The 12448-nt window shown below is 50.3% G+C and overlaps 1 protein-coding gene across 1 annotated transcript in view; it reads left to right on the top strand.

The window, feature by feature from the left end:
- ACSBG1 (acyl-CoA synthetase bubblegum family member 1) overlaps window positions 1-12448 on the top strand; it is a 59497-nt gene that overhangs the window by 32770 nt on the left and 14279 nt on the right. The window contains exons 3-5 of the mRNA XM_010843276.1: window positions 8586-8806; window positions 9250-9338; window positions 9637-9757. Of these exons, the coding sequence (XP_010841578.1) occupies window positions 8586-8806; window positions 9250-9338; window positions 9637-9757 (431 nt within the window). The remainder of the gene's footprint in view (window positions 1-8585; window positions 8807-9249; window positions 9339-9636; window positions 9758-12448) is intronic.

Below are 12448 nucleotides of genomic sequence, written 5' to 3'. Positions count from 1 at the left end.
AGGGAGGGGGAGAGAGGGGGAGGGGGAAGGCAGTACAAAGTGCAATCTAGGCCTTGGGAAAGCCCACCCCAAGACTCAGCGGACACTCTCTGGATGTGTGCTTAAGGCTATTGGTCTAACTGTTGGTTGCCTTCTAGAATTAGGTCTGATTTGGCTCTTGGGTGCCTAACTGGGTGACAGGGACCTTGATTGGATCCTGGCCATGTTTTGGCTATGATGACAGCAGTGAGCTTGGCCGGGCACAGGGCAGACCTATGCCCCTGTTGAGTGTCAAGACAAGGAGATGGGGACAACTATAAGGGCCTGGCAGCCCATTCTGATTTCTTACATCTCTGCTATCCTCCAAGGACTCACTCCCGGGAGGCAGGCTGAGAGGTAATACAGCAGCCCTGAGCCCCTTCATGACCCCTCCCTCCTGCTCACTTCTGAGCAGGTCACTTTGTGGCAGAGGGTCAGGGACCCAGGCACCACTTTTCTCTTCCCCAAGGGAACAGACCATGGACCCACAGAGCCTAAACCTCATTCACTAACCAGCCCCCTGGCTCCTGAACTGGTGCCTTGTCCCAGTTCTGCCCCTAACCTGCTGTGACGTTGGCCATTCTTGCCCACTCTGAGACTCCGTTCCTTCTCCTTCTGTGTGCTGTGTGTAGGAATGCCCTGCCTCCACTTCTCAAGGATGCCCTCCCCTCCCCCCAACCCTGAGGTCTCAGTCGATATCCCTGCTGGGCAGTGTGTGTGTAGTTTTATTCATTCTTTTGGCAAACATTTATTGCAAGTCCAACACTTGCATCAGAAGTTCAGAGTCTAGTCAAGAAGGCCAGAGAGCTATTTCTTGAGCAGCCAAAATGTGCTAAGCTTTTTAACAACATTACTTTGATGCAAATCTTTTCAGTTTTACTTATGTATTTTTATATGCACTTTTATTTGCTCCTTTTTTTCACTTGAAATTATATTGTGAATATCTCCTTGCGTTATTAAATATGTTGTAAATACTTTGTTTTGATGACTGCCTATGAATCCATGATATGGCTATACTCTATCGAATTTAGCCAGTCCCCTATTATATCGATTGACACTTTTACATGACACAGTGCTCTTGCCACAGTACAAAGGCCAACTCTTGTCTGTTTGTTTATTACAAATCTTTGCTACTTCATGTTCTTTGATTTCAGGAGAAACCCAGGTACATAGGAAGGTAGGTGAGTTCAGATGGTTTTAGTGGATGGAGGTGACCGTGAGGACAGGCAGGGAAGAGAGGAAGCTTAGAAAGTGGCTATGTGGGGGTGGGGTGGGGGTGGGAAGAAATGGACTCCATGGTTCCCTACTCCAGTGGCAACCACCACTGTTCAAACCCAGCCTCTCTGTGCCTGGCTGAAACCACCTGCTTCTCTCTGCTCCCTAGACCTGCTAGGACTCCCACCACCCCATGATCTCTGCAGGAGGGGCCACGAGGAGCATTCCTACGGGGCCCTGCACGGTGACCTCATGGTCCCTGTGCAGGTGTGGGCTTCTGGTCTCATCGCTGTGGCCAGGGGAGTGGGGCTTCATAGGCAAGGGACCCTTCTGACTGCTCTGCCCACCTCACTGATAGCTAAGACTGGATCTTCCAACATGCTGTCCAGAGACTTCTCCTCTGACAGAGATGAGATTGGGAGAGGAAATGGTGTGAGCAAAGGCCCAGAGATGGGGATGCATGAGAAGGGAGGACGGATGAGGCACCTTAGGCAGCGGCACTCATCTGCCTTCCTTCCCATCCATTCCTAAGCCCAAGGCCACAGAGCTATGGTGGACTCAGGAGGACACTGGGCAAGGCTGGGTCTTGCCAGCCCTACCTAGGGGCGCTTAGGACAGAGGTTCAGCCTGGTATGGGCTGCTGGAGCAGGCATCTGCTCTGGAGGCCCACCTCTCTCTATGCCTGGGCACCAATGTGTCCTGCACCACCCTCAGGCCACCTGGGGAGAAGGGAGGCAGGGAGCGAGGGGCAGGCCTGGGTGCCCTGGACACAGTCATTTGGTCCAGCCCTCTGGGATCGGGATGGGACAGAGGCTGACTCTTGCTTCCCTGAAGGCCCCCTGACCTCTGCTCAGAGCCAGGCGTCTGTGATCAGGACCCAGGGAGGAGTCAGACCTGCCTTGGAGAGCCACTAGCCTGATGGGAGAGGCACATTCGACCAGGACTCGGCCTGCAGTGAGGCTTGGGCACTGAAGTCCTCAGTGAGGGGGTTGCACTTGGGGCCTGAAGGGCGGGAGAGGGCGATGTGATGGAAGAAAGGTGTTCAAGGCAGAGTCACAGCCTGGGCAAAGGCATAGGGTGGCCAGGAATGCAGGGCACTGGGAGCAGTTCAGGCTGGCCATGTCAAGGTGGCAAAGGCTGGCGAGCCCTTCTGGGGAGGGCCTTCCTTAGAAACCACTGTGAGGGCATCACCCTGTGGTCAAGGGGAGATGTGGGAGGCTTTGAACAGGTCAGATATGGGTTAAGAAGGGTGGTTCTGGGAAACTCTGGAACGTAGGAAGAGGAAGTGGCCAGAGATTATGACTGCCTAAGGTCACTGAGCCTGAGCTTGAGCACAGGACTTGGGTAGGAGACAGGACGGTCCTTTTGCAGGGGAGGTGTGGGTGCTGAGGTCAGCCTGGAACCCTACTGCAACCCCAGCGTGGGTTTGGGAGTCAGACCGTGGGTGGGGATCCCAGGTCTGCCAGCTGTGGCTTAGCCTTTCTGAGAGTCATAGAGTGGGCTACAGCACAATATGGAAGGTTGTTCAGTGTGAGGTCACACAACCAGATGGCACGCAGCCCACTTGGCACAGGAGGGTGCTCGGTAAACGGGAGCTGTGATCATTTTAACTCCTTCATGGGAAGGACAATGATGGGGCCTCTCTCTGGGAGGCCAGGGGCAGGGTAGACCCCTTCACACCAGAGTCTCCTCTTCTGGTGGTCTGGGGGTTCCGACAGCTGAGCCTGTGCAGTAAACGTGGAGAGAAAGGGCCAGGCCAGAGCCAAGCTGCCTGGTCACACTTCCTGAAGGGCGTGGTTCCACCAGAGGCCAGGGCTCTCATCCCTGTCACAAAGCAACCAGGCTAAGAGGAGACTGAACTCACAGACCAACTGCCTTTCCTTCCCTTGTCTGTTCCTTCTTTTCTTCTTCTAAGAAGGAGGTGAGACAACTTATCCCTGAATCATAGGCACCATGGATAAAAAGAAAGGTGTGTGTGTGTGTTAGTTGCTCAGTCGTGTCTGACTCTTTGTGACCCCATGGACTGCAGCCCGCCAAGCTCCTCTGTCCGTGGGATTCTCTGGAGTGGGTTGCCATTTCCTCCTCCAGGGGATCTTTCCAACCCAGGGATCCAACCAAGGTCTCCTGCATTTCAGGCAGATTCTCTACCACCTGAGCTAAAAAAAAAAAAAAAAAATACAAAAACCCAATGCAGCAAAAAGACAGAACCATGTATTCTGTGGGAGAAAAGGAACCAAATAAAGGAACTTTATCCAAAATAGCCATCAAAATTTAAGTGCTTTTTTCTTCAGATGCAGTAAACCCACTTCTAAAAATCCATCCTTAGGACAGCCTAGAACAGGGCTGAAAGCTGGAAATCACTTGAGTATCTTTCAGTGGGGAGGCTGTTATGATATGTACATTATGTTATGAAATTGATATGGCCAATGGAGTGTTATGTAGCCACACACAACGAGGGAGAGAAAGATTTTTTTTAAGTTAAAATCTTTTGTTTTACTAGATTTTTTTAATTTAATATTAATTTATTTGGCTGCACCGGGTCTTAGTTGCAGCCCTTGGGATATTTCACTGTGATAGGTGGACTCTCTTGCTGCAGCTCGCCAGATTAGTTGCTCTGCAGTACATGGGAATCTTAGTTCCCTGACCAAGGATTGACCCCATATCCCCTGCATTGCAAGGCAGATTCTTAACCACTGGACCACCAGGGAAGTCCAGAGAGATAGATACTAATGTTGCAAAAGCTAAAGATGGATGATTTGGATAATGATAATGTTTGATTGGGTCCATATAGCATTTTTTAAAATGTGAGCAACATTAAAAAATCAAGTGATTGTACTTTAACACCCAGATTTCAGGTAGCTCTTGGTTTCCATTCCTCCTGGGCACCAAATCCTAGAGCCAAGGAGCAGCTGCCCTCTTTAGAGGCTTGTATCCCCCTGCCAGTCTCCGCTACTCCCTGTTACCTCCCTGGCCCTGAGTCTGGGGTCGGGACAATGGTCACTGCCCTTGTATTACAGCTTCCCTTAGCGAAATATTGCACAATTCTCTGTTTTTGTCAAAAACAGAGAAACAAAAGGCAGACTACAGGAGCCATGTGTCTCAAAGAAAATGAGAGGGAGCCTATTTCTTTGTGAAAAGCAAGACTGTGCCTCTGAGTTTCACTTGCAAATCCTGGGGCAATTCATTTATTTATTGTTTAGTATTATACATTATTTATTATTGATGTTGATACATTACCCACCTACCCCCTGTTGGCATTTTGGGTTTGCTACCCTTGATTACTTTACCCTGAGTAAAGTTGCTCAGTAATGTCCGACTCTTTGATACCCCATGGACTGTAACCTACCAGGCTCCTCTGTCCATGGAATTTTCCAGACAAGAGTCCGGGAGTGGGTTGCCATTTCCTTCTCCATGGGATTTTCCTGACCTAGGGATCGAATCCAGATCTCCAGCATTGCAGACAGACGCTTTACCGTCTGAGCCACCAGGGAAGACCCTTTACCCTTGATTAATACAATAGTAACATGATTCTTTTTTTTTCCCCTTTGGTTAAAAAGATAACAGCCACAAAATTAAAATGAATTCCTTGTACATATATTTGTATACACAGTGCGTGTGTGTGTGCTCAGTCGCTTCAGTCGTGTCTGACTCTGTGCGATCCCATGGACTGCAGCTGCCAGGCTCCTCTATCCATGGGATTCTCCAGGCAAGAATACTGGAGTGGGTTGCCATTCTCTTCTCCAGGGGATCTTCCCAACCCTGGGATTGAACCCACGTCTCTTAGGTCTCCTGCATTGGGAGCCGGGTTCTTTACCACTAGCGTCACCTAGGAAGCCCCTGTATACGCAGGACACACACCAAATGACAACAGTGATTACCTAGACTTAAGGAAGACCTATCCATTTTTATATTATGTACTTCTAACGTTTCCTGTTTCTTAGAACAAACATATAGTTTTGTAATTTTTTAAAAAAAAGGTTCACTTAAAAATTGATAAGTGAAAACTCTTGGCTGAGGGAAACTTTCATAAGAGGTTGTAAGACTTATCTCTCATTATCTTGGCAAGCCTGGGGGAACAGGTAAATGTAGTGGAACCTGAGCAACTAGAACGCCCACAGGAAAATATACCTTTTCTGTCCTAAGCACCAAGAAGAACCTGTACTAGGGAAGGGAAGACAGCTACCAGCTACTGGAAAGTGATTGCCAGACTCTGGGCACTCTGGTTGGGCTACCTTACAGAATTCTCGTGCCAATTTGGGGGGTGGTGTTAGCATTCTTCCTCCTTTTTTTTTTTTTTTTTCTGGCTGTATCTCATGTCTTGTGGGATTCCCAACCAGGGATCGAACCAGGGCCCTTGGCAATGAAAGTGCAGAGTCCTAACCAGTAGACCACCAGGGAATTTCATTTCCTCCCATCCTTCCATTTTTAAAAGCAGTTTTGTTCAGGTGTACATTTGCCCTTTGTAAATGCAATGATTTTTCACTTTTTCATTGAAAAAAGTCACCTTTTCAATGATTTTTTAGCAAATTTGCAAATATACCAGCCTCATTGCAATTCAGTTTTAGAACATTTCCATCACCCCAAAAAGACCCTTGATGCAAATTTGTGGTCACTCCCCATTCCCAAGTCCCAGGCTACCACTCATCTGCTTTCTATCATTTCCACCTTTTCTGGACGTACCATAGAAATGAAATCAGACAATATGTGGTCCTTTTGGCTTCTTTCACCAGATATGTTTTGAGTTTCATTCATGGTGTTGCCTGTATCAGCACTTTGTTCCTTTGTAGAGCCAAATAGTGTCCAGTTGATGGACATTTGTTGTTTCCACCTCTTGACTGCTGTAACTCACGCTGCTATGAATGTTCCTGTACAAGTCTTTGTGGGGTACGTACTTTCCTTTCTTGCTGGGTTGTATAGTAGATTTACGTTTAACTTTTTAAGAAACTGCCTAACTGTCTACCATCATGGCTGCACCATTTTATATTCCTCCCACCTGTATGAGGCTCTGGTCTCTCTTGCCAGCCCTTTGCGCTTGAAGACTATTCGAATGGAGCTGGGAGGAGAAAGACTTGCCAAAGTCACGCAACAGGGAATGGCAGAACAGAATTTGAACCCAGGTTGACCTGACTCTACAGGCTGTGTCTTTACCCTGGTCTGCTCATGTGAGCAGACTTGCACAAAGTGCAGGGGTTGGAGACTGTAAAGAGGTTGATCTCTGGGGTCTGCCAGGCTGGGGTTCCAGGAAGAAGAACCTGGAAGAAGGGGCTTGGAGAAGTCTAAGGAGCAATTGGAGAGGGCTCCTCAGCAGGCGCTGACTCAAACCTCCACTAGGGGGCGTGGGGGTCCAGCAGCGGCTGCTGATGGGCCTCTGCAGAGAAGGCAGCCATGGATGCCAGCCAGCCTGGTCTTGGCCTTCAACAGTACACACTGCCTGGCACTGGGTGACCGTCTCTCTGCCCTAGCCTGCATTTCCAAGCAGCCATGCCCCTGCCCCAGACATTCTGTTTTCCTATTTGGGCCTGGATATGTCCCCTTTTTGGAGAAGGCAATGGAACCCCACTCCAGTACTCTTGCCTGGAAAATTCCATGGATGGAGGAGCCTGGTAGGCTGCAGTCCATGGGGTCGCTAAAAGTCGGACACGACTGAGGGACTTCACTTTCACTTTTCACTTCGCTGCATTGGAGAAGGAAATGGCAACCCACTCCAGTGTTCTTGCCTGGAGAATCCCAGGGACGGGGGAGCCTGGTGGGCTGCAGTCCATGGGGTCGCACAGAGTCGGACACGATTGATGTGACTTAGCAGCATGTCCCCTTTTAATGGCTTCTCTGATGGCTCAGTGGGTAAAGAATCCATCTGCAATGCAGGAGACACAGGAGACGTGGGTTCAATCCCTGGGTCGGGAAGGTTGCCTGGAGGAGGAAATGGCAACCCACTCCAGTATTCTTTCCTGGAGAATTCCATGGACAAAGGAGCCTGGCGGGCTACAGCCCAAAGGGTCCCCAAGATTCAGACGCGATGGAGCAACTAAGCACGCATGTATGTCCCCTGTTCCCCGTCCCTGGCCTCCATGGGAGGAAGGGTGGGCTCTTCTGTCCCAGCCCCAGGGCCTCCACCTCTTTCTGCCAACTCCAGGGTTCACATGAAACCCTAGAGTATTGAAGGAAGAGACAAGGTCCATCTGCTGGCTGCCTCAGAACCGTCTGTCATACAGCTCACTGTTGGTCTTGGCTCCAGATGGATGTCCAAGGAAGTGGGACCTCTCCTTCTCAGAGCGGGTTGGCCAGCAGGTGGCGCAGTAGCCCCTGTGGTCCCCACTCCCTCACCCGTGACTCACCGTAGAATGACTGCTCTGGCCCCAGAAGGCAGCCCCATGGACAAGTGTCTAGACCACCCAACCCCTTTGCAAATGATCCGGAAAAAGGGAGGAAGAACAAGGTGTGCATTTATTGGGCACCAACTACATGCTGAAGCTCTTTCATTCTTTTGACCCTCATAACATCCCTGAGAACTAAACCCTCAGCTTTCCCCTGAGAAAACAGACTCAGAGGTCAAATAGCTCACCCCACATCTCACGGACGAGATGGTAAAGCTCTGTTTCATCTATCGCACTCAGTAAACTTAATGGGTAGGTGGTGCCCGGGACAGTGTCAGGCATGCCTTTCCCACTGTGTGACATGGGGGAAATGACTGAGCCTCGCTGAGCTGCAGCTGCCCCATCTGTAAAAGGGGGCTACCAGACCCATGTTGTGCAGATGAGATGAGATCCCCACGTGAGGGTTTCACATGGGGCCTGGACCTGGCAGGGATGAGCAAAGAGATGGTTAGATTATCTCGTGGGACTGGGAAATTTTGCAGGCTAGTGATCAGAGCCGGCTAGTTTCCAGTCTCCTCTAGGCCCCTGGAAGTGTTGCTATTTTTGATGTTTTGATCTTCTGCCATTTGGGTCTGTCCCCAACCACTTCTCAGGAGACAGAGGAAGGGTAGAAACCCCAGAGGATCCGAGAGTCCTGCTCTTCTGGGCAACCCCCACATCCACTGCTGACTACCCAGCCTCCAGGGGCAAATTCCAGCTGGCATGATGGACCCTAGCAGAAAAATGTCTAGGGTCCCCAAGGCCTCCTTCTGCCCTCCCTCTTCATTGCTGCCTCCCTAGAGCCTTGCCCATCCTTCAGGGCCGTCAGGCATCCCCCTCCAGGCAGCCTCCTCACGAGTCTGCCAGCCCTTGTGGCTCAGTGCTCAAGGCATTGTGGGAACCAGAGGCCTGGGAGCTCTGCCCAGGGAAGGAGCAAGAGTCCCCTGGGGACAAGCCCTGGCTGGCACAATGCAAGCTGTGGTCTCCCTGACCCTGCAGAGGAGGCGCTATGGACGACTCGGGCCGACGGGCGCGTCCGCCTACGCATAGACCCCATCTGCTCGCAGACTCCCCGCACTGTTCATCAGATGTTCTCCACGACTCTGGACAAGTATGGGGACCTCAGTGCTATGGGCTTCAAGAGGCAGGGCACGTGGGAACACATCTCCTACACCCAGTACTACCTGCTGGCCCGCAAAGCTGCCAAGGGCTTCCTGAAGGTGAGGAAGCCGCCCAAGGCATGACCTCAGTTCTGGCCTTCACAGACCTCCTTCCGATACCCCACTGGACAAGCCCTTAGACAAGATCACTGTAAAACCGTCCTGTTCATTGAGCTAATGGTCCACTCTGGCCTGGGGCTGAGGGTTTACGTTCATTGGACCCTTACTACGTGCCAGGATGTGTCACAAGCTTCTCATTTGTCGGCCTGCTCGAGGGGGCTGGGAAGCCTGGTGCACTGAGCTGAGGGGTGGGCTCCCCGGGAAGGCCTGGGAGGGGCAGCAAGGGCTGTTGAGTGGCTGGTCCCCCAGGGCACACTCTGACCCTGGGAGGTGGTCCCTGAGGTGGGCCGGCAGAGTCCCCTGCTGTCTGGAAGGGGGGTTTGGTGAGAATGAGAGGCCCCTTTCCTGCTGGTTGACCCGGACTGTCTACCTTTGATCTGGAGCTCGGCCTGGAGCGGGCCCACAGCGTGGCCATCCTCGCCTTCAACTCCCCGGAGTGGTTCTTCTCAGCAGTGGGCGCAGTCTTCGGAGGGTGAGTGGCTGAGGGAGGGGCAGAGTTCCCAGTGGGTTGGAGGGGGGCAAAGAGTGAAGAGAGGGTCATTACTCTTTTTAGGGGCCCCCCACCCCCTCCCCAACATCTCATCTCTTCCCTGGGGCCCTCTCCAGACCCGCTTTTGTCCCCTTCTGCCCAGGGCAGCTGTGCTGAGCTGCCTGGCCGGCCATGGGAGCTCTCTGGGGCCAGGGGCTGTGGGTGTGTTGGGCAGGGGTCGGGGCTGAGGGGGTGGGCTGCTCTACCCGCCCAGACACACATCTTCCCGGGTCTCTGACAGTGGCATCATCACCGGCATCTACACGACCAGCTCCCCTGAGGCCTGTCAGTATATCGCCTATGACTGCCGCGCCAATATCATCGTGGTCGACACACAGAAACAGCTGGAAAAGATCCTGAAGGTTTGGGGGAAAGGGGGCAGCAGCCACGGGGGTCAGGCTAGGCACCCTCACAGACCTCCACCTTCCCTGCCAAAGTCACCCATCATCCTCAGCAGCAACCCTCCTCAGGACAAGCACACATCAGCACAGCAGGGCGATGGCCGCTGACCCATTTGTCAGGTCTGAAAACTGAGACCCAGGAAGCTCAAGGAACATACCCTTCATCCCCCACAGCCAGCCCATGGCCTTCCATGGTTTTCCCTTCAGGGAAGTGTTGAGTGCCCTTGGGTGGTTCAGGGCACTGACACATGAGCACCCAAGTCTGAGTCTTGGTGGGGAACGGGCGTACGGGCTGCCACAGGGTGGGGCTTGGGCCAAGCCAGAGCAAGTGCTGCAGTGTCTTCTAGAGACTGTAGGGCACAGTAGGAGCCCAAAAGTGCCTCTTGGGGCAGCTGGCACCTTTCTGGCACACTGATGCCTCCTGATCCATTTAAGGCCCCTTCTTGATTGACCCTGTTATGTACACCACACTGGCATTCAGTGGCCTGAGGACACCTCTGTGCCCCAGCTGTACCCAACAGCCTGCAAGGCCCTCCGTGGCTCCTGGCATCTCAGAGAGGCTTCCTCCGGGTTGACTTGGCTCTGGTTCTGGAGCTGTTACCTGGACCTCGGTGCCCCCCTGCTCCTGAGGGCAGGAGAAGTGGTCTCCAGCCTCCTGGGATGGTGGGACCTGGAGCCCTGGACTGGCCAGACTAAAATCTGTGTTCTGAAACTCTCCAGACAAACATAAATAGAGAGAAAAGTATAGTGGACCCTCATAGAGTGATCATCCAGATTTAATAATCATCAATGTTTTTTCATCACACCCATCAGTATGAAGTATTTGAAGGCAAATGTCTGACATCACAGCATTTCACCCCCTAAATAGCTCAATATTTATAAAATATAAGACAGTTTCTTCATCACAGCAACTTTATCGCCTTTATTTACACTAGTCAAAGAATTCTTTCCTATCATCTAATACTGACAATGTGTTTTTCCAGGCAATTCGTTTGAATCGAGATCTAAACCAGGCCCATGTGTTGCATTTGGTGGTGTCTCTTAGGAGTCTTTTAATTCAAAACAGAGCCCCCACCTTTTGTCCGGTACCATAGACCAGTGTGGTCCAGGACCAGTCATATCACCTGGGAACTTAGTTTCAGAACCCACCCAGACCTACGGATTCTAAAAAACAGGGTGTGGGGCCCACACCTCCCGGTGATTCTGACACAGGCTCAAGTGTGAGAGCCTCTGTCATAGACATGCTGCAGAAACCAGGTCAGGGGTCCTGAGCTGTTGTGTAGCTTATCCCTGTAACCTCCACGCTTCCTTTAGACCGCAAGCCTCGATGCCCTTCAGATTAGATGCTAATTGGCAAAAACACTCCGTGGGTGGTGCTGTGTGCTTCCCATCGCACAGCTTCAGGAGGCGTGTGATGTCAGGTGGTACCGCTTAGACTGGCGCTGAGCTTCATTCCCTGGATTCGGGTGGCCACCTGCTCATCCACTGCAGCATTCCCCATCACTCTCCACTGATGAACTTTGCCTGAATTAATTATTATTGAATACATGAGCCATGGGAAAACACTGGTTTTCTAATTGATCAGCTAGGATTCTTTTCCAAAGAAAGAACTTTCTCTCATCACCTGGGGCTCTTTGCTACTTGAAACATCCTGTTTGTACAAAGTAGATGTGGTAGATAAAAAACTGGCCTATGTCGGTGACTGTTCCATGCATATTTGAATGAATGTGCATTCTTCAGTTTGTTGGGTAGAATGTCCTATAAATATTAATAATGTCAATTGATTGATATGTTAACTCATCTATATCCCTGTTAATTTTCTATCTGTTTGTTCTACTGGTAACAAATACTGAGGGTTGAAATCTCAATTATTGTGGATTATTTATTCATCCTTTTAAATCTGGTTTTGCTTTGTGTACTTTGAAACTCTGTCATGTATGCACATAGTTATGTTGTTATGTCATCTGGATGACTTAACCCCTTTATCATTAAGAAATGTCCCTCTGAGAACCATTCTTCCAAAGCTACTTTGTCTTATATTAATATAGCCACTGCAGATCTCTTCTGATCAATGTTTGCATGGTATGTATTTTTGCATTGTTTCTCTTTTAACCCACATATGTCCTTATATTTAAAGCAAGTCTCTTTAGACAGCGTATAGTTGAGTCATACTTTTTATCTAGTCTGACAAAATTGTCTATAAAACTACCACTTGGTTCTTTCCTATTTGTTCTTTGATCCCATCCATCCCTTGATCCTTTTCTCCTCTCTCGTGATTTCTTTTGAATGCAATTTTTTGTTTTGTTTTATTTTTGAGTATTCCATTCTATGGGTTTCCCTGGTGGCTCAAAATTCTCCAAGCCAGGCTTCAACAGTACGTGAACCATGAACTTCCAGATGTTTAAGTTGGATTTAGAAAAGGCAGAGGAACCAGAGATCAAGTTGCTAACATCCACTGGATCATCAAAAAAGCAAGAGAGTTCCAGAAAAACATCTACTTCTGCTTTATTGACTATGCCAAAGCCTTTGACTGTGTGGATCACAACAAAATGTGGAAAATTCTGAAAGAGATGGGAATACCAGACCACTGACCTGCCTCCTGAGAAATCTGTATGCAGGTCAAGAAACAACAGTTAGAACTGGACATGGAAC

The sequence above is a fragment of the Bison bison genome, unplaced genomic scaffold (assembly GCF_000754665.1).
Source record: "Bison bison bison isolate TAMUID 2011002044 unplaced genomic scaffold, Bison_UMD1.0 scf7180017864181, whole genome shotgun sequence".
NCBI lineage: Eukaryota > Metazoa > Chordata > Mammalia > Artiodactyla > Bovidae > Bison > Bison bison.
This window is presented reverse-complemented; position numbering and strand designations above follow the sequence as displayed.